At 37.8% G+C, this 24022-nt stretch overlaps 1 protein-coding gene across 1 annotated transcript in view; it reads right to left on the bottom strand.

Moving 5' to 3' along the window:
- TRIM72 (tripartite motif containing 72) overlaps positions 1–24022 on the bottom strand; it is a 329875-nt gene that overhangs the window by 167502 nt on the left and 138351 nt on the right. The window contains exons 4-5 of the mRNA XM_044086926.1: positions 23856–23878; positions 17132–17262 (exon numbers count right to left, since the gene is read on the bottom strand). Of these exons, the coding sequence (XP_043942861.1) occupies positions 17132–17262; positions 23856–23878 (154 nt within the window). The remainder of the gene's footprint in view (positions 1–17131; positions 17263–23855; positions 23879–24022) is intronic.

The raw sequence follows: 24022 nt of genomic DNA, 5'->3' as shown, positions 1-24022 counted from the left end.
TCCACTGAGATAAAGATACATAGTTTCATTGAGATACAGATGCACAGTTGTTGTACAGCTGTTGATACAAGTCATGTAATATAAAAGACAAGTGTTTTACTTGTATAAACTCCAAACATTTGTCCACTGTATAAATTTTGTACAACTATTTTCTCCTGTTCTAGAGCTTCTCTCCCAAAGCCTATGCTGAAAATGGGCTACCACCCAGTCGGACTATCCCGGTAAACAAAAGTAAATTAATAAATAATAAATCAATATTTATATAAACTGTGGTTTCTTCTTGATATCTGAAATTCCACACACTGAACATTCACTATTTACACATAACAGCTTGATGTTAAAGGCTGAAATTAAATTAACATAGATTTACATAATATCAATACTGTAAGAACTTCTTTAACTTCCAAAAGTAGTACTATTAGAAATGGGAACACTTTGCTTCTGTTCATTACTTGGTAGTACTAAGTGTGTACGCCTACCATTTTTTCTCTGTAAGATGTAGTACATTATAGCAACTAAAGTTCATTTTATTTATTTACTTACTTCACATTTGTTTACTGGGAAAGTATGACTTGGAATAAGCCAATTTTCAGAGGAGGCCCAGGGAGGAATTCTATAGATGCATGTCTTTTGTCACACAGGAGGAAACCAGAGCACCTGGATGAAACCCACACACATGCAAGGAGGACATGCAGACTCTGCACATAAGCCACCCTGGACAAGAATCGAACTGGAGAACCTCTTGCTGTGAAGCAACAATGCAAACCTCTGCACCACTGTGCTATTCTTTATGCTACAAAGAATTATGACCAAGCCACTAATCATAACTACTTGCTTATGTGATGAGAAATGGGTTCCAGAAATTACTTTCTTAAAACCATTTCTCAAACACATTAACAGGCTAGTTATGATCTGTGATTCAATCATAATGCTCTATAATACAACAAATTAGCTGATAACATAATGTACAAAATCTCCATGGTCTCACTCAATTTTACTTCATCTTTCTAGATCATATTCAGACGTTAATAAAGCAAACTGCATTCATCATCTGGCATGAAGCCATGATAGTTACTAAAATAAATATATATAACTCAAATAAAACTTAAAATTCTGTATCAGTAATCTTTTTGATTACACAGTTAGTTCCAACCTGGAATAATTCAAAATATTACCTGTCACAGCTCTGCAACATGAATGCACATAACTGGCCTATTTCAATTTAAGGTAAAGTACGCTGTCATAGCAAAAACACTTAACAGTTTATGAGGACTCCCCCTCAAAGCACTACACTCTTCTTTTAAAAATGAGCAATTCGGCCTGCAACTGTAATAATTCCATCAAGCTGCCCAGTTATATTATAATTCTCTGTAGTGTACTCAAACTCAAATTATATTTCAGACATACCCCCATCTATGAATATATAGTCAATCAGCTAAATAGATTAATCATACCATCTTTAACCAGGTGACTTGCCGTGAAGCGATTTTATGTTCCTATCTAGTTCTTGATGCTACTCCAATTAAAAGTCTGATGCTCTACCGACTAAGCTATCTGGGCTTCATTTTAAAGAAGTAACCACCATGGGGACAGTGCTCATAATTACAGAGAGAAGAGTCACCTTGCCTTCTTAATTATCCAGATGATAACTGTAATTAACTAACTGTCAGAATCCAATGAGCTAGAACAGTAATTCAGATGTTTAAGAATTAAAGAATTTTAAGATGTTTTAAACCTTTGCATTTTCAAAGATGGCCGCCGTTCTTTAAACACTGCAAAACTACAGCTCTCCAGATATCAGAAACAAAAATCAACCCTGTGGATATATCACAAGATTTCATATGCTAATTGGCAGCAATAACTAAAGTACTAACATCTATCTTCGCTTCTGAGAAGGAAAAATAGAGAAAAAATATTTTCTAACAGCAGGATTGGAATTGATGGTCAGCCTGACTCTGAACAGAGCAAGAAACAAAGGAAATACATATCTCTCAGCTGAAACCTTACATCTGGTATAAATACGTTTACAGTGTATCAAAATGTCAAAAGAAGAGAAAACTATGGAAATCACAACTTCTAAAACTAAACTATCTGCCTTGCAATCTCCGGAAAAAGAAGCTTTTTTTAAAAGACAGAAAACTGTTACACAAAGGGAGACTGCAAAAACAGGAATAACAAACAAACCAGACCAACCGGTCAGCATGGAGGAAATTAAATCAGCACTGTTACCTATTCAGGAAGCCTTAAAAGATTTATCAACACAAATGCTTACGTTTAGTGCCACATGTAATCAGATTTTGGAAAGGATGGATAAATCAGAAACCAGAATAGCTGAAAGTGAGGATAAAATAATTATGCTTACGAAAAAAACAGACTCTCATGATGCAGACATCCAAACCATGCAAAATAAAATTTTAGACCTGGAAGCAAGATCCAGACGGAATAATATAATAATTAGAGAAATTCCAAAAACAATTCAGTATAATGATCTGAATGCTACCATAATGCAAATACTTGAAACACTGTTCAAGGACTCTGATAGTGTTAAACAGATTGTTATAGAAAGAGCACATAGAGCTATCAGGGAATCATTTGCTTCAAATGCACCTAGACCTGTCTATATCAAAATTCTGAATTACCAAGATGCAAGCAGAATACTGCTAACTATTAAAAAGAATGGTGGGTTTATCATCTGGCAAAATAACAAAATTTCCATGACACAGGACTTACCAATACAAATAAGGCAATCCAGGCAAATGCTAGCTCCATACTGCAAGTTTTTGATTGAAAAAAACATCAGATTTCAAATGAAGTATCCAAATACTTTAATTTTCACAGTGGATGATATTAAATATTCAATAAACACTAAAAAAGAAGCAAAACCTACCTTTTTGAAGCTTTTCAAAGCACTGGCACCTTCAGAAGTTTGATCAAAGCATCCAGGTCTTCTTTCAGCATCAGACAGACTGGGACTCCATAATTACGACGATCCGAGGCTTTATAACTCTTTGTTTCTTCTTTTTTTTCTACCAGGCCCTGGGAAACTCTTGATTACATCCTTATCTCGAAATTCCAGCGTGTCCACGAGGTTTTTCCGAAGATTTATGGCTTCTATGAGTGTAAACAAGCCATGAGGTAACAGGAAGTCCTTTGGAGGATGCAGGGGGACTGATTTCAACGTAGCGCAACCAGGAGGTCCGTCCTCGAACTGGTTCCCCCATCGCGAATTCGAAATGAAGAAAACAAGCTCAGCAAGCAGGAAGGACTATAGAGAAGCTGTAGAAACTGTTTGGAACTAAAAACGAAGCTTCCTGGACTTATTTGGAGGGTAAATGGCTTCTCTATGGTATAAGGAAATGTACAGCTGTACAGGTAGGAAATACTATTGTAATGGGTTGGTTAAAATAGAAGGGTATTGCATTGTATAGTTTTAGAATCTGGTAATTATGTCTCTATTTCTTTTTTTTTTCTTAGATAGGTTTTTTTTTTCTTTTTTTTTCTTTCACTTTTAATTAGGAAAATGTATGTCTATGCTCTGTTCAATAAAATAACAGGATGATGTTAGTATAATAAATGTTATGGAAGACTGTGAACTTGAAATGCTTAAAATGTTACATTTAGGTTGTCCTTCTCTTTAGTATTTTTAAATATATTTTATAGGGATGCATTTATTTAGTCAAATGCTTTGTGCAGTACAGGTATTATTATTACTTAGAGTATGTTCCAAGTTTTAGCAGACTGTTACCTTGGAGAAGGACAACTACCTAAAACAGTTAGAACATTTAAACAAAAATAACCTTAGGACTGTATTGTTATGTTTAACAACTGTTTCCTTTCTCAAGAATTAATAATTAACAGTGTATATGACAAGAAGTTAAAATGTATTATTCTCATTGCTGATTATTAATATTGTGAGCTATTAGTTAAACTGGATTTTCACACAACAATTAGTAAATGTGTTTGACTATATTAAGTATGTCCAGAACTGTAGTTAGGTAATTAGTAGTGTTTATTAGGGAATGTTTGGATTAAGCTTTGTAGATTTAGAAATAGTGGTTGTGGGTTTTTTGCATAAGGTTTTGGGGTTAATTTGTAGAGTTAGAAATCTAGATAAACAGAGATATTCAAAGGATGTGAAAAACCTATGTACATTCTGGTCCGGAGGAATAGTGGATAAGCACTGGGTAGGGATGGGATGTCAGGTTTGCTTCCAAATAATCTATGGTATGTTAATACGCTGTAATCTAAGGTTGTCTCTCAATAGTAGGAATAGGAATATATTTTTGAAGAGCTACAGATGTGGATAATAGAATCTTGGAATGTTAAAGGACTCCAGAACATGAAAAAAAGGAAGCTATTTTTACATTTGTTTTTCCAATCAAAAGCAGACTTTATTTCACTGCAGGAAACTCATTTGACTAATGATCAGTGGGATATACTGAAGAATAAGAAATGGATTAGGGAGATAGTGGCGGAAGGGACAACGAACAGTGCAGGAGTGGCAATTATAATTAAAAACCGATACCAAGAAAAAATCTTAGATGTCAAAATAGATAAAGGGGGAAGGTGGTGCTTAGTGGTTCTGACATCTAAGTTCTATGATAAACCTATATTACTCATGAATATATATGCCCCCTCCACTAATCAGCACCATTTTATAACTTCACTTTACTCCATTTTACAACAATATAATAACTGTTATATATTAATGGGAGGTGACTGGAATTCGTACCAAGATCCCAAGTTGGACAAATTTGGTTCATCCAAAGCTTTTAATAAACAGGCAATGATAGCATTGAAGGAATTTAAAACTGATCTTAAACTATACGACCCATTTATACATACACACACACAAATGAAAGCAGAGAATTTTACTTTCTACTCAAGCTGCCATAAAATGTGGTCGAGAATTGACTTTTTTTTTATTTCGGAAGTATTGATATCTGCTGACCCATGTGTTTCTACCCAAGCCAGACAATTATCGGACCACTCAAAGATCACACTAACATCAAACAATAATAATATGAGTAATAGGAGACTTCGAGGATACAATTGGTCTTTAAATCCATATTTACTAAGGAAAGAGGACATATTGAAAGAAGTTAAAGAGACACTTGAACAGTTACTTCATAACTTTCTTAAAAACAGACATCCAGTTGATATAGAATGGGCTACAACCAAGGCCCAAATAAGAGGGATTTTTCTTCCAAAAGCTACTTACTATAAAAAAATGCATAATAAGGAACTACTAGACTTGGAAACCAAAATTAAGTTACTAGACCAGGAGTTAATGAGGAACTATAATAAACAAACAGAAATAGACTTATTAAAGTGTCAAAAAGAACTGTTTTTACTACATAATAGTAAACTGTCATTTTATGAACAGAGAAATTTAGTGAAATCATAAATCATATTCAGACTCCCTCAAAAGCTTTAGCACGCATTATTAACCAAGCGAAGTCAACATTATTAATATCAGAAATAAACTATAATAATAGAACATATACTAATAAGGCAGATATTATGAATACTTTTGAAAAAATATTTAATCAGGTATATGATGATCAGCAGACAATTTTACCAGATAAAGTTAGGAAAGATTTCTTGCAGAAGATCATATTCCCGAATATTGATAATGAGTCCCATAGGGATTTAATTAAACCAATTTCAGCGGTGGAGGTAGCAGAGATAATTAAAAAGCTGAGACCACATAAAGCCCCAGGCCCGGATGGATTGACCTCTGAATTTTATAAAACTTTTAATGAGATTCTGAGTAAAATACTTTCACAGACATTTAATTATATAATTCAAAATAAAATCAATGATCCTCATTTTAATGCTTCTAAGACTATTTTGATACCGAAAGAAAAAAGTGACTCTAAAAACCCAGATAATTACAGACCCATCTCACTCTTGAACATAGACATGAAAATTATGATATCCATCCTGGCAAATAGACTGAAAAAGGTCACAAATTTATTAATATCAGAGGAACAGGTGGGATTTATGGATGGGAGACAGACCACTGATAATACATTAACGCTTCACACACTAATTTCATACGCCAAGTATAAAAATCTCAATATTTACGCACTCATAATTGACGCACAGAAAGCATTTGACAGAGTTAACTTGGTATACCTATTTGATATGTTATCATACTTTAATATACCTTCGGATTTCATTCTAACATTAAGGAAAATATATAATAATGCATATACAAATCTATTTATCAATCAAGAATGCTCTAAAAGAATACAAATTAAAAATGGTACCCGACAAGGGTGCCCATTATCTCCTATTTTGTTTAATCTTTATTTGGAACCATTATTTTTACACATTAAACAAAATGTTTTTTACAATCCTCCAACACTATATGGTATGAAAATAAATATGGCTGCTTTCGCAGACGATTTAAATATATATTGTACCACACCAGTGTCAGACACCGAGAAAATATTAAAAGCAATAGAAGACTTTGAGAAAATCTCTAATTATAAACTGAATTTTAAGAAATCTAAAATATTCCCATTAAAGACTCCTACACCTTTTTCATTGCTACCATTGACAGGACAAGTATTGACGGAAGAAAAAACAAAATATCTGGGTATTCTATTTTCAACTGATAATACAGATTTTTTTATAAACAATGTTAAGTCAACTTGGGATCAGATAACATTGGACTTGAAAAGATGGAGTAAACTGAAACTACCAATGATGGCAAGAACTGTAATCATCAAAATGAATGTTCTTTCCAGAATATTATATATACTTAGAGCTACACAACTTAGAATCACGAGGAAATTTTTTAAACAGCTTCATATTGGACTAGGAAGACTTCTTTGGGAACCTAGGAAAACGAGGATAACATATGAGAAACTGATGACTCCAAAGAATAGAGGAGGTTTAGATTTACCAGATTTTGAAACTTATTACTTGATAATTAATGCCAAAAGAATTTTAAGGGTGATTCACTTTGATAGAGGCAGTCTGAAATGGGTGCCAAAATGGCTGGTTTTAACTTACAGACACGTAACTAAAGTGGGAATTAACTGTAAAGCTCTACCCTTTCTGAATAGAGGAACACTCAGTAAATATGACTTAATGGAACATATTAAAAGTTATGTAACTTCCAATTCAAAATCTTTTTACTTCATTAAACCTACTAAAATATATGATGGTATTTCAACCATTTCACAAGAACCCAAATTTAGTAATTGGGAATAAGTTGATAGACTTACAAAAATTCCCCCTAACAAAGGATTTAATTGTATTGGATCTCTACCCCCTTCTTGGGGTATCAGTTCACGATATTTTAAAAGAGAAAAGTCTTCCTATTTCCTATCTAATTATCATGAGACAACTAAAAGATCTGGCTATAAATTATTTTAATAACTTTGATTTTAATGAAGAGGAATTAAATATATGTCGTAATTTGTGGGAAGCTCTGATACAAGATAAAAAATATATAACTACTTCATATAAACTGATAAAAGAGATGAAATATAATACACATATTCTCTTATCGAATTATTGGAGGGAAAAATTAATATTAGTTGATGACAGCAAGATCTTGGAAGCATTTAATCTAACATTAAAGTCTGTGTCCCTTCAGAAATTACTATTCACACAATTGATGATATTTAACAATGCCTACTATACCCGTCTTGTTCTTCATAAATTTGACTCAAAGAACTCGCCTAAATGTCCATATTGTACAGACCAGACAGCTGACTTGTTTCACATGTTTTGGAGTTGCAAATGCATTTTTAAACTTTGGAATTCATTAAAACTTCAATTACAGAAAATGGGATACCAGCATTCAACACTCCCTTGGGAATTTATGATCCTACATATTCCTCCAGATAACTAAGATAAATCAAAAAAGATCATAATCATGAATATTTGTTTATTAATGAAACTATACATAGCTACAAACTGGTTGAACCTGACTCAGACATCTTGGGAAAATTTTAGAACATTAGCAATCAGACACATATTAGCGCATAAATTGTTAATCAATGACCATAAGAAAAGCATAAATAATATAAAAATATGGGAGCAAATCTTCAATATTGTGCTGGCCTAGAGGTTCTTATCCACTATTACTCAGGACACATATTTATAAGACTGATTCAATCTTAGATTTGACATAGATCGTACCAATAATACAGATTGTTGACTTTTTCATGTTGTATTTCTTTTTTAATAATTTGTATTAATATACAATGTTTATGTAACTTTTGGAAGCAATCATGTATATATTGTATATATTTATAGTGTGTAGTTATGTAATTGAAAAACAATAAAAGACGGATTATTGAAAAAAAAAAAAAAAGATGTTTTAAACCTTTGCATTTTATTACTGATTTAATACATTATGAACTATTAAAATTTTCTGTTATATATATTTTGGACACTAGAGGTCAGTAAAGTATTGTTTTCAGTATGTGTGCATATACTGACTATAGTAATGTCTTTCGGCTTTTCCTACTTAGGGTTCGCCAGAGTGGAACTCCAGTCCGCTAATGATTAGCAGTGGATTTTTACGGTGCCGAGTTGCCAGTCCGACACTCAACGTTCAAAGAAGGCACACCCATTCACGCTCGCACCTACCTGCATGACTTTAATGTCACTCGACCGCTGGGAAGACATGCAGGCTCCACACAGAAGGCACTCCAGCCGAGAATCAAATGGGAGAAACCTCTTGCTGTAAGGAGACAACACTAACCGCTGCACCACCGTGGCACTGTGTGCATATACTGAATATAGTAGGCATTTTTCAATTGATTATTTATTGCACATTTTAAAATATATTTATTAAATAAGGTTTTTAACAGAGAGGGATCTTTAGATTATGCATTAAGTGAAGTTTGGTAGGATGAGAAGTTTTTTCTTTATTAATGAATTGATTTTAAACTCTGTTTAATAAATTTTTGTGAACTTACCGTTGTTAATTAATTCTGCTTAATTGTGCCTTTAATGATTGGTTTATGTGAATTACTTGTATTATAAAATGAGGGGAAGTGGTTTAGATGGTTATTCTGATGGTCTTGGAGAAAAACGTACTGTTAAGTGATCAGCGTTATTGATCTGTGCTGTATTAATAAAAGTTCCTGGGGCATAAACGGCTGTCCAAATGCTTTTCTGGCTTATCAGATTTACAGTGCCCACACTCTCATTTCCATTGCTTCTCAAAACGCTTGCAGTGGCAACTCCTTTAACACAGCCTTTGCTCTTTAAACATTCACACATATCAATACACCCTACTACAAATCAACATTCAACACAGCTGCTGTACAGCTACTTCCAGGAAATTCCCCTGGCTGAAGCTTCAAGCCTCTCAACTGTTTTGGATGTTTCTCTTACCTTAACCCTCCTCTCACCTGTTTTGGATCTTTCTCTTACCTTAACCTTCCTCCACCATAATAACTGTCCTCTCATAGTCTCTTTGACCCTCCTGTGTCACATGATCCCCAAGTGATGTTATTCTGGATGGTTACCTATTCTCTGTCTACCTACTGCTTCTTGCAAATATCTTTGCCTAGTCTCCTCCTACCACTTATAATGTGCCCATTATCTGTACCCTAGATGTACCCTCACTTCCTGTATTATCCCTAACTCAATCAGTAAATAGTTTGGAATACTGGTCCTTAACATCTGCTCATTTTGCTAGGTCTAAAAGATTATGCTTATCTAGAAAAGACATTTACTCTAGTTGCCTGGCCCCATAAAACAAAGACATACTGGGTCTTTGCCAACTCATCCATAAAAATGACCTCTTTCAGACTGTCAGTATGTTCAGCTGGTTTGTTCAAAATTTTCTCCAACTGACTCAAACTCTAGGCTTTCTTTTAAATCCCCTGCCCAGCAAAAAAAAAAAAAAAAAAAAAAACTATCCATTTTCAGTGCAGGCAGGTTTCCAGTTTTCCCCAGAATCCTAAGTAAGTCACCCACTTTCCCCTCATCACTTCATCTAACTAATTTGGTAATTGTGTGCTATCCTTCTCTTAAAGAGCAAAACTCCTCCTCTTCTAATTGTGCCTGACTTATGATCTGCGATCATCTGACTGAAGTGCTACAAATCCCAGTAATACACAGTTTCATATACTTAATTTCCTGTAGAACAACAGGCATGAGTCTCTTCTTAGTTTGTTATTTTCACTTCTTCCAAATAGTGGGAACACTCTCCAACAGAACATGAAATGAAATACAGTGACATACACTTCTTCCTTTTACCTCCCTCCTCCTTTCTGCTGGCACTAATTCTGGAATCCACTTTAACCACTTTATTTTTATCGGACACTTTCCTCACACACTACATACTGACCGTCGGTCCCCTGTTGGACAGTTGGTCCATCCATCCCTCTACACTGGGGAAGCAGCTGACAAAGAGGGGACATCATTAAAGCAGCTATCATGGATTTCTTATTTTTAGACTTAACCACATGACACATATCCCATAACAAGCTTTAGGGTCTGGTATGCAAATGGCATCAGCAAGGGCATATCACAAACTTCTGCAAGTGGTGTAACCTCTCAGGACTATCCTGACCTCCTAGTGGTTTGCTTCCAAGTGGTTTGCAGTCTCCACTTGGGACTCTTCCATGATGATATGTACCCCCCACACACACTCTCCATTTCCTCCCCAGAAGAGGGGAAAGACCACATCATTCTTCTCTTCCTGCACCATCTATAGTAGGTGCCCGATATTGTGATTTGACCTCGGATCACCTGGGTCATAGTCAGGCCTTTATTCTTCAACTGCAATAACACTGTTTGAAGCGACCACTTTTATTTGATACTTTTTCAGAAGCTGATACAAACGTCATTGTAATTAGTAACTGGTACCACTACTCGTATTTCAATTTTAACACTGTAAGCCACACTTCTTACTGCTCGTTATGCTGCGTTATCGTTTAATCCTCTTGTGCATGTGCAGTCTTTCCTAGTACTCACTTAAGTCTTGTGGGGAGGGATTTTAGATGGTCTCTTTTGCACTAAATAAGCTATAATAACAAATGTCTGACTTAAGATTCACAATTCAGGAGGATTCTACCAAATTGTTTCACTAAACATTTCAGACATTGACAGCCGTCCCAAAATCAACCTCACATCTATGGACTTAGGGCAGGTAAGCAGGTGCAGAGATGTACTTTACTCTCAAGGGTGAGAGAGGGTTGGGTAGTTTCCTGTTGTTCAGATGCACCTTTACTTTTCTGGTAATGAAGGATTCATAAAAAAATAAATAAAATGAAGGGCTAGTTGGTATGTTACCTTGGCAATCTATAGAGGATCCCAATTTGTTGATTTATGTTAACTTCAGAAAGCCACAGTATCTAACTTCCAGGACTTGCATAGTCTTCAAAATGTATAAGGCATTTTATGAATACCATCTCATTCTTCAATACTTGCTTGTGATCATTATGAGACTGTCTACTTTCCATTCTGTTATCTTTGTTTATGAGTGGTTTACATTTTTTGTATTTGCAGCTAAGAACACAGCATATATTTTTTTACAGAATACTGAAAGTAGTGCTATACCATTTTAAACAGCTATCATATTCATTCTCTGAACAGCAATTTGATATACTGGACCTATTATCCCTGCAAAAAGCAGGATATCAACTTTATGCTTAAAATAGAGGACAGTTTTTGTAACAAATGCTGGTGGTGTGTAAGTCACCTCTCAAAAAGGGTCTAGAGCTTAGTGATCCACCCAACGATAACAGAAGACATATGAAATGACATGATGAACAGCTGCTATCGTTAGATAACTAGATTAACTGCTGAAAGATGCTGTCCATGCTGATTTTAAAATGGAAGAGTCTGTAGTTAAGAGAGATAAACAAGCAACAAACATTGCCTTGAGATGACATCTGCTGTCAACAGACAGACATTATATACAAATATTTACTTGTTTTGGCACTCTTAGTCACACCCAAAGTCAACCAAAACAACAAAAAAGTTATCAATCTGAAGTCAGAGATTGAGTACTCCACAGGTGACGATACTGGTAAATAGGTATGACAAACGACCCAAGTGCCATAACAGACAGATGGGGGGGAATTTACTGAGCAACAAATGGCAACCTCTCTTTTCCCCTGGGGTGGAATCCCTTATTGCTGTGAGCAGGTCTGTAGAGGCAAACTGCAGTATATTCATTGGGCACGCACTCAGTGTAGTGCCTATCATCTCACCTGGCCAGCAAAACGTATTACAATACAAAAAATCCTAGGCAAGTTAATATATGCTGTTGGTCATGATTTCTTTTCAAGAGGAGAAAGACAGAAAGAGAGAGACACAAGCTTGAAGTCAGCAAGGGAACTCAGCCCAAAATATGCTAAATAAAGGGAAAGTCAACATGTAGTGAAAAAGTAGTTTTAATCTCAGTGACCCACATCGAAACCAAGAGCTCTCTCTGATAAATTCTTGGTGTACGAAAAATGGGAAAAATTTAAATGTTAAAAGTCTATTACTGTCACTTTTGTCAAACAAGCCTTCTCTTCCCCTCATCATATAATACAGGAATTACAAAATGCAAATGGAGTCAGGGACCTAGGAACTTTCATTGATAATTACCTCTCTTTTGACCATAAAATGACAGTACAGCTAATGCAAAATGAGTACTTATAAGGGTCTAAAGAAGTATTCACTCCCTCATGTTCGGCATCGATCAGACCAGTTATTGAGTATAATAGGTTCATAGGTTCATACTAGGCTATCTGCCCTAGGGCATTTATAAGCCTAGCCAGAGTGTGTTTGGCTTTCGCCACCCATTTTAAATTAATTTTGCTATGCCCTTTTTCGAGGTTAATATACTGTGCCTCTGTCTAACAGTGACACAGAAGTGATACCCGGGGTAAACCTACGATCTCCCATCCACTCATCAAGATTCCTCTTGAAGAGAGTCAGTGAGGGACTCTGCCTAACCTGGACTGGGATTTTATTCCAGAGTGAAGGGAGCCTCTGGGTTATGAATCTGTCCCTCCAGCATGTCCTATTTATTTCAGTGCTGAGGTTCAAGTCTCGGCGTAGCTCGATGGGATTTGGATTTTCTGAGGTGCAGCATGTCCATTAATTCCGGGTTGGACATGGCTTTATACGTCAGGCACAGATCGCCTCTAAGCAAGCGGTATGCCACTGAGTAGAGCTGGAGTTTCTTTAACCGGGCAGCATATGGCATCTGTTTGAGCCCTTTGATCCTCTTGGTGAGGTACTTTTGGGGTCTTTCCAGTTGCTGCAGGTGTCTGGTAAGGTACATCCCAAAAGGGGCATTGTACTCAATTATGGGCCTGATGAGGGATGAGTAAAGGGGCACGATGACCTCCCCTGATCTAGATGTGAATCCCTTCATGATTAGGTGGGCTACATAAAATGTTTTTCTAACCACTTTGGCCACGTGGTTGTCAAATGAGAGATTGCTATCAACTTGGGTCCCCAGGTCCCTAATTACTTCTTCTGTACTTAATGGATTACCACCTATGTGGTAATTTGTGGGCACTTTTTTGCCAAAGGGGATGACTATACACTTTTTGGCATTTAGCTTTAGGCCATGGCTCTGGCACCAGTTGTCTGTTTCTATGTGGCCCTTTTGGTGGATGCTTGTGTCAGCTGGACAGTCGATTATGCCGCCCAGTTTGCAGTCATCTGCGAACTTGGTCAGCCACAGTCCTTCCGTGTTGGCCTGTACCTCCGAGAAATATATACCGAACAAGAGAGGTCCCAGGACTGAGCCTTGTGGGATGCCACTTGTAACTGGTTTGGAGTCTGACATGGCTCCAGCAATTCTAACCATGTGGGTTCTGTCCTTGAGCCAGTTTGCAACCCATCTAGTGACATAGGGGTTTATATTTAAGCTGGTGAGCTTATCTATAATGCCCGAGTGGGGTATTGTATCGAAGGCGTTTGAGAGGTCCAGGTAGGCTGTGTGGACCACCTTCCCCTCGTCAATGGCCTTGGTGACTGTTTCAAAGAAATCAACCAGGTTTAAGAGGCAGGATCTGCCCTTAACAAAGCCGAACTGGGTAGGATCCAGTGTCTGTAGGTCTCCAATATCTTTATTTATGAGGTCCATGATGATCCTTTCCATAGCTTTGCAGACCAAGCTAGTCAGGCTTATGGGGCGATAGTTTCCAGGATCCGTTGAGGCACCACCTTTGTGGAGAGGGACCACTGTTGCTGTACGCCACTCTTTGGGTACATATCCTGTAGTAAGGCTGAGATTGAACAGTAGTTTTATGTTTGGGTTTAGCTCTTCTTGGAGTTCATGTAGGATGCAACCCGGGACACCGTCTGGTCCCATTGATGCTGTGTTTTTTGCTTTGGAGAGGGCAGCTCTTACCTGAGCATCTGAGATGTCAGGGGGTCAGCACTCTGCTGGGATAGACATTTGCCCTTTTGGTGGGGGGGGAGTTTGCGCTGAACCGGTCAGCTAGGATGTTGGCAATGTCTGTGGGTTCAGTGTATTTTTTGTCATTTTGGACTAATTCTGAGCATATCTGGGAATTCCCACCCAGGTTCCTAACATAACCAAAGAAAGCCTTGTGATTATCCTTAGTGTCCTGTGCAATTTTTCTCTCGAAGCTGGCCTTAGACGATTTTATGAGTGTCCATAGTTTTTTGCTAATACTGATCAGAGATGCCTTCCCTTTTTGGGATTTTGCTCTGTCATGTAGTAGCTTCCTCCTTCTATTGTATAGTTTGTTTATGGCTGGGGTCCACCAGACAGGACGTCTGCCTTTGGAGGATTGGGTCTTGGTTTTATTTGGGATTGCATGGTCCATGCATTCCTGAAGGTGTTCATAGAATGCATTTATAAAGGATTCTACGGTCTGGGCCGTATTTTCCACAGGCCCGGGGGCTTTGAAGGATTCCACCTCGGTTTTGAGGAGTGTGAAATTTGCTTTAGAGAAGTTTTTCACTGTGGTTTTCAGGGCAGGGGGTGGAGTCGGGATGTGAAAATCCAGTGAGATTAGTTTATGGTCTGATCTTACCAGTGAGGGATACACTTCTGGTCTGGAGCATAGAGTCCCCATGTTGGTGATGATCAGGTCCAGTATGTTTTCCCCTCTTGCGGGAGTGGTAACAAGTTGTTCTATAGCATTTGAGTTTATAAATTCTAGGAACCTTTGGGCTAGGGTGTTGGAGCTAGAGTAATGCTCCCAGTCTATGTTTGGGTAGTTGAAGTCGCCCAATATAATGGTGTTTGGAGAGACCTTCATATTTTCCAGTGTTCTCACGAAGGCCGAGTGGGGTTCCTGGGTTTGGGAGGGTGGTCTGTAGCAGGCTATAAACTGGAAGGCAGTTTTACCCACTGTTATAATGCTCCATTCGGGACTGTACCTAACCAAAATATCACAGCACTAAAGTCTCTGGGCTATTGAGAGATGCTGACAGGTCTGTCTGTTTATTCAGTGTCTTATATATAGGGAACAGCTCTGTCTTTTTATTACACCACAATAAACCCAATTGTCTTGGGCCTCCTGTATCAAGTCCAATGGTTTAACCAATACTAGAACCAAGGATCTAAATCTTCAAAAACAAAAAAGCAAACAAAAAAATATGATGGATGGACAGGTTTAGAACTCACTGTGTCCAACCCCCCTGGAATAAATGCACCTTGCATGTTAAGCAGTGCAACTCATTACCTTCCTTTAAAACATAAACCAGATGACTAGATTATTCAAAAATTTCTCTCAGTGATTGATCGGTATGGCCCTCCAAGAGAAATGAGGTATGGTTTGAAGGACGTCACTAACAAGGCAGTAGTAGTCATAAAACTAAATGGCTTTGAAATGTCTATTACTAACTTATTTACTTACATGTTGTTTATGTATGCATTCACTTAAATTATTATTAATATTATTATGGTTTGTTAACCAGTTTAGTTCAACTGGATCACACCCACTTACAATGGAGATCAAGGAAGAAATGTTTCAAGTTGAAAAATCAGCATTATGAAGTATGGGAACAGGTTATCATGACATGAACATAAGCATTATGAAGTATGGGAACAGGTTATCATGACATGAACATAAGCATTATGAAGTATGGGAACAGGTTATCATGACATGAACATAAGCATTATGAAGTATGGGAACAGGTTATCATGACATGAACATAAGCATTATGAAGTATGGGAACAGGTTATCATGACATGAACATAAGCATTATGAAGTATGGGAACAGGTTATCATGACATGAACATAAGCATTATGAAGTATGGGAACAGGTTATCATGACATGAACATAAGCATTATGAAGTATGGGAACAGGTTATCATGACATGAACATAAGCATTATGAAGTATGGGAACAGGTTATCATGACATGAACATAAGCATTATGAAGTATGGGAACAGGTTATCATGACATGAACATAAGCATTATGAAGTATGGGAACAGGTTATCATGACATGAACATAAGCATTATGAAGTATGGGAACAGGTTATCATGACATGAACATAAGCATTATGAAGTATGGGAACAGGTTATCATGACATGAACATAAGCATTATGAAGTATGGGAACAGGTTATCATGACATGAACATAAGCATTATGAAGTATGGGAACAGGTTATCATGACATGAACATAAGCATTATGAAGTATGGGAACAGGTTATCATGACATGAACATAAGCATTATGAAGTATGGGAACAGGTTATCATGACATGAACATAAGCATTATGAAGTATGGGAACAGGTTATCATGACATGAACGTCATAATACTACATAATCAGTGGTAATTGCTTTATATATCTATGTCATAACAACAAATCTTGAATGATTCACTGACTCAGCAAAGCAGGAAACCCAGGTTTTCACATTAGGTCAAATGAATGGCAACAAATCTGAACATTTCAGTCACTAAATGTATTGACCAGTAGTCCTGACTTCTACGTTGGTTGAAATAATGAATACAATTTATGGGTCTGCAGAAAGCTAGACAGAGACATTCTGTCCACAGGGAAAACAGATAAATACTGTCATACAGACATAATGGTGTTCTTTCTGAACACTGTTCTGCAAAAGATCTTTGAAAGCATTGAGGTTCTTATTTTATATAATCAAGTTAGATGTTCCAGAATCTTGTGTAACTAAATCATACAGAAACATGTTACTTTACCTGGGTTGATAACTGTGCTCATCTCCTTCCACACTCTGTACTGCAGTGGGCCTTTGTAAACTCCAGCTGTAAGCTCACTGTTAACTAGTGACGTACTAGGGGGTCCATCATAGTTTGAAACATCACAAATCCTAATGAGAAATATATGTCATTATTAGCGCAGTCTTTTGAGTGCATTATTTTAGATACAGACTAGAACTCTGTGTTTCTCTTTGTAGACCTGAATGACAAAGTATTTGAAACAAATTTCACTCTTTACTATATTTAGCTTTCCAGCAACTTTCATTCGACAAAGAATCACGCAATATCACAGCCTCTAAAAATTCATAAACTACTAAAAGTCTCGCTGCTGAAACTGGATGCAGAATAGCCAGTTTTATTTATTTTTGACAAAAGAATTCTTTACATAAAAGATGAAATTAAAATGAGACTAGTCAGACATAATCATGCCACACATTCCAGCAGTAATGATGAACAAGCCAAAAGCATCAGCCAGTCAATTCAATGACATATGCTTCATAAAACGTTTTGACCAATTTACCAAAAAATTGGGGCTCAAAATTGTTTTATTTTTTTATTTACTTAATATCAGAGCTTTGGCCGACTAACATCTACCTGAAATCAGCTGGACTAGAAGTGAATTTAAGTACACTTTTATCTGCTCTTTTGCATATGGTACTATATTTAATTTATTTATTTGTGTTTTTCACTGAATATTAACTCAACTGAAGTTGTGGCTGTCTCTCTACAGAGTACTTTTTAGAATTTCTGTGTAGCCATTGATAACAGTGGGGGTAGTTTCAGCACATCACTGACATTCTGTCTTGCCTTATATAAGTGGTACATTTTGAGTTATCTCTGCTTAATATCAGAGCTTTGGCTGGCTAACATCTACCTGAAATCAGCTGGACGTATAAGTGAATTTAAGTACACTTATATCTGCTCTTTTGCATATAGTACTGTATTTAACACTTGTGCCACACTTTAAGCCACACACAGACCTACTAAAACAGCACTGGCAAAAAATACACATAAATACACAAAATCATACTCGCAGGCTCTAAATAAAAACCTGCAAAAGCATCAGAGACCTCCAAAGCAGACACCCAAACAACTTGCACTTCCCGTCATAAACCAGACAACACATAAAACACAAAATCAGTGTGCCATGCAATCACAGCCCTTAAGGCGAAATAACATACCTAACACACTAGTAATAGGCGACTCTATAGTCAGGCACACTGACATCCCACTCACTCAGCTGGACAAACAGAAGGTTACTGTTAGCTGCCTGTCGGGAGCCAGAATCTGCCACATAGCACAAGCACTCAGGTCACTCCAGAACAAGTACAAATATGACTCTGTCATTGTTCATGTTGGTGTGAATAACCTGAGACATACCTCCCTGGACTACATGAAAAGAGACATGGAAGAGCTCTCTGATCATGTAGCCCAGGCTGGTATGACCCTGACCCTGAGTAGTATCCTGCCCTCACCAAGAATGATACCTCAGTATAAAGAAAAAATGATCAATTTCAACAATTGGCTAAGCTTCTGGTGTAATTCAAAGGGGATCCAGTGTATGTCAGCCTGGGACGACATGCTCGACAAGCCACGTTGCTTCGCAAGAGACGGCTTGCACCTGTCACCCTTAGGCTTTCGAATACTGGCCAAGGCTCTTGCTGCCCCCATAGTGCCTTTTTTAGGTAAGGCTTAAAAGTCAAACCCACTTCTGTAAACAGCACAATTAACAAAAAACTGAGGGTTATGCTACTCAACTCCAGGAGTTTAAATCTCAAAATGCACGTGCTCGAAGCACTCCTCAGTATGGAGAACGTCGACATCTGTGCAGTAATTGAAACCTGGTTCAAGGCTCCAGAGAGCACCCCAGCACTACCGGGTTACAACTCATACCACACGTTTCGGCCACAGAACACGGACCGAAACACAAAAGGAGGGGGTGTATCCATATCCATCAAGGATACCTACACCTCCAGGTTAGTGGCGCAGCATGATACCTCTGAGATCATCCATGTGCAACTAACATCAGGCAAATCTGCAATGCAAACTGTGGCCTGCTACAGATCACCTTCCATGACCCAGGACCACCACTTCACCTTTCTGGAGACACTGGAAAACATGAAAGGCCTACCGAACACCCTGATATTGGGCGATTTCAATTACCTTACCATTCACTGGGAAAACTACTTGAGTACAAATTCCCAGGCCCAATGCTTCCTGGAATTCATCAACTCAAACGCCCTGGATCAGCTGGTAAACTCTCCTACCAGAGGTGAAAACATATTGGACCTGGTCATCGCCAACATGGGTGACAGGTGTTCCACACCGGAGGTCAACCCGTCACTCATTAGATCAGACCATAAGCTAACCACTCTGGATGTCCACACCCCACCACCAACCCCAACTAAGGAAACCACAGTAAAAAACTTTTCTAAAGCAAACTTTACCTTACTTAAGATAGAGGTGGTAAGTTTCACAGCCCCCACGCTAATGGATAACGCTGCCCAAGATGCAGAAACCTTTACACATGCACTCTATGAGCACCTACAAGGATGCATGGATCGTGCCATCCCTAGCAAAACCAAGACTTGCTCCTCTAATAGAAGGAAACCAAATTGGTGGACCCCTGCAATAAACAGGCTGTACAATAGAAGGAGGAAACTAGCTCAGAAAAAAAGCAAATCCCAAGAAAGAAAGAAATCCCTGATCAGTATCAGTAAGAAACTAAGGTCCCTCATGAAATCATCCAAGGCTAACTTCGAAAGAAAAATAGCCAAGGATTCAAAAGATAACCACAAAGCCTTCTTTAGCTATGTTAAGAATCTAAGTAACAACTCACAGACATGCACTGAACTAGTGCAAAATAGCACAAAATATACTGAACCTACTGATATTGCCAACATCCTGGCAGATAGATTCACTGCAAACTTCACCCCCCCCCCCTCACCTCGAAAAGGGTCCACAACAATACCGGAAAAGTGTAGTGTCCCAAAAATCACAGACGCACAGGTGAAAACAGCCCTTTCAAAAGCCAAAAACACAGCATCAATGGGACCAGATGGTGTCCCAGGCTGCATCTTGCATGAACTACAGAACAAACTAACCCCCCCACCTAAACACGCTGTTCAACCTTAGCCTCTCCACAGGCTCTGTGCCCATAGAATGGTGCGCAGCAACGGTTATTCTTTTCCACAAAGGATGGGCCACAACTGACCCTGGTAACTATCACCCCATAAGCCTGAGTAGCCTGGTCTGCAAGGCTATGGGTGCATCATCATGGAACTCATTAACAAAGACATTGGGAACCTCCAAACACTTGACCCAAACCAGTTTGGTTTTGTTAAGGGCAGATCATGCCTACTAAACCTGGTTGACTTCTTCGAGACAGTCACCAAGGCCATAGACGAGGGAAAGGTGGTTCACACAGTCTACCTTGACCTCACCAAGGCTTTCGACATCATTCCCCACTCGGGTATTACAGAAAAACTCGCCAGCCTGAACATGAACCCCTACGTTACGAGATGGGTTGGGAAGTGGCTTACAGACAGAACTCACATGGTAAGAATATCGGGCTCCAGGTCCGACTCTAAACCAGTCACAAGTGGTGTCCCGCAAGGCTCAGTCCTGGGACCCCTACTGTTCGGCATATACTTCTCAGAGGTACAGGCAAACACAGGAGGACTATGGCTAACTAAGTTCGCCGATGACTGCAAACTGGGAGCCCTAATTGACTCTCCGGCTGACATGGATATCCTCCAAAAGGGCCTTACTGAGGACGGACACCTGGTGTCAAAGTCATGGCCTCAAGCTAAATGCCAAAAAATGCATAGTCATCCCATTTGGGAAAAACAAAACACCCACAAATTACCACATAGGTGGCAGCCCCCTTAATACAGAAGAGGTAATAAGAGATCTGGGGACCCAGGTAGATAGTAATCTCTCCTTTGACAATCATATTGCCAAAGTAGTTAGGAAATCCTTCTATGTGGCCCATCTAACTACTAAAGGGTTCGCATCTAGAAATAAAGAGGTTATAGTGACCCTCTACTCATCACTCATTAGACCTATCATAGAGTACAATGCCCCATTTGGGATGTACTTCACAAGACACTTCCAACAGCTGGAAAGACCACAAAAGTACCTCACCAAGAGGATTACTGGCCTCAAACATATGTCCTATGCACCCCCACTGAAAAAACTCTGGCTGTACTCAGTGGCATATCGCTTACTCAGAGGTGATCTCTGCCTGACTTACAAAGCCATGTCCAACTCAGAATTGATGGACATGCTCCACCTAAAGAAATCCAAGTCACTGCAAGTCACGCGCTCTAGTGAGCTAAACCTTGCCACAACAATAAATAGAACATGCTGGAGGGATAGATTCCTGTCACAGAGACTCCCAATGCTTTTGAAAACAAAATTGCAAATTACATCAGGCAGAGCCCCTCACTAACACTCTTCAAGAGAAACCTTGACGAGTGGATGGGTAACAGAAAATACACCCCTGGGATCACTTCATTGGCTCTGCTTGACAGAGGATCAGTTAATTAATCAATGGGGTGGCAAAAGCCGACACACTCTGGCTAGGCTTATAAATGCCCTCGGGCAGATAGCCTAGTACCTACCTATGAACCTAAGTATATTAACAGGTGTGGAGAATTGACCCCTTTGGATCCATTTCAGTCACAGCTCAGCCACAAGATGAAATAATCAGCATACATTCTACACAATCCAAACCTGCCAGCAGCAGAAAAAAATATTTATTACTAATTTCACTTTTGTTTAACCCTGAATGCCTTCATGGGGGCAGACATCCTAGCATGTTCTTGTTTACCTTTAAGCTACATTTCGCTCATAATGCACTGTGCCTAAACAGTGCTTATAATGCACTGTGAGGGTACAACTGATGAGATTCATTTTCCACAATCTATCCTGACAGGACACATTTACATACACTTAGTTTTAACAGTATTTCTCACTACTTCCATTCTATCATTATGGTAAAAAACTGAAAAACAAATATGTTAAAACAACCATTATGGGCAAAACCTGAAGAAAATCTTCTTATAAAGTTCCACACAATCCAAACATGCTAGAATATTTTTCTAATTCTAAAGGCTTTCACAGAGGTAGACATCCTAATGTGATCTTGATTTCTTGGAAAATTTCTTTTTGCCAACAATGCACTGTAAGGTCACAAGCCGATGAAATTAATTTGCCCTAGTGTTTCCTCTCACATTTCCCCCTCATTTAGAAGGGGGAATAGTGAGAAACACTATTCCATTTCAGAATACTCAATAAAACTGTCAACAACTGGTCTGTGATACTTATATCTGTTCTATAATTCTCAGTATTCAGTAGAAGAACTATCGGACTGCATTTGGATGTGCTAATAGGAATAAGGGATTGCTTCTTTCTAATGTAGTAAGAAAGTTTGTTGCATTAATGAGAAGTTTAAGAGATTCTCAACAGGGACAGTAACATTGTCACCACACAACTTGATAAGCCAAAGGTAGAGAACATTGGGTCCTGCTAGCCCATGATTGGTAAGGGATTTTACAAGATTATGTTCCATTAAATTATATTCTTCTAGTACAGAATGGAAATAAATAAGGTTTTATTGGAATGATCAAGAGAGCTACTAAGAGTAATTCTGACAGGGGGTAGTAAACTCCGTTTACAAAATCATTAGGTGAAACAGATGTCTTTGATCAACAAGTTTCAACAATGTCATAGGATTTATATAAGAAAGAATTTTCTGATTATGCATGTTAATTGAATTTAGTCATCTGAGGGCCATATTTGCTAAGTTATTATACAAGGTGATATATGTATTATGGTTCAAAGTGCAGTATTGTTCCACATGGACCAGTCAAAATCAAGCAGGTAACTAGTCATTCATTAGGAGGTGATTTGCTTAATACAGTTTCTTAAATTATTAGGTAAAACGGCTAAGAAAATTTACAAAAAAGTTATAAGTATAAAATCTGCAGCATTCACGCATTAAGTTTCGTAAAACTCTTCTCTCTCCTTAACCTCTTTCAGGAGCGTCAACTCCAGATTTATTATAAGAAGTGGATTTACAGAGCACAGAACCCAGCTTGATGGTGTAAAAAAATGCCTCCAAATAAAAATACTCATAATTATGTTTGATTTTTAAAACTGAAAATGTATTTACATTTCTGCTTTAGAACATTTCATCTAAAGCCAACAAAAATCATTATGTATGTCTGTAATTAAAGCTGCTGCTGTTTCAGTGGGAACTTAAGACAAATAACCATTTGTACACAAATCAGCATATTTATTTTCTTAGTCTTGTGCTCCTCCCTACAAATGCTTAGTTCCCATCTTAATAAAAAAACAAAAATAATATTTTGATTTACGTATGCATGCACTGACTCAGCTTCACATAGCACACTTACACAATGTTTCATTGCTCTGAATCCTTGAGACTGTATATCAATACTCTGCTGGGTAAACAATACAAAACCTGAAACACGGCACAACTTCGACTTCAATTTCAAATGTTACTACACTGCATAAACCTGCCATCATCTAGGTTAAGCAAACAATGGAAAGAAATATAAAACATGTAGTAAAAGTGAAGAGTTATCCATTGCAACACTTCAACTTTGGAATAACAGTCTCTTTACAGGAGAAAATAAATGACAGGTCACTGCGAAAACAAGAAAGGTGTACTTACTGCTCTGTGAACTTTTTGATTCCCTGCAAGAAATACAAAATATAAATATATTATGAAGTCCTGCATGGCAAACATGATAAAAAAACAAAATTATATAATGAACAACAGCACAATACAATACAATGAAAAGTACAGTTTTGTACCTACCATAAATGTAGATGTTCGAG

Source organism: Protopterus annectens, chromosome 10.part0 (assembly GCF_019279795.1).
Source record: "Protopterus annectens isolate FY-2018-M chromosome 10.part0, PAN1.0, whole genome shotgun sequence".
NCBI classification, from domain to species: domain Eukaryota; kingdom Metazoa; phylum Chordata; order Ceratodontiformes; family Protopteridae; genus Protopterus; species Protopterus annectens.
Note: the sequence above shows the minus strand (reverse complement) of the source record. Positions and strands in the feature narration are given on the sequence as shown.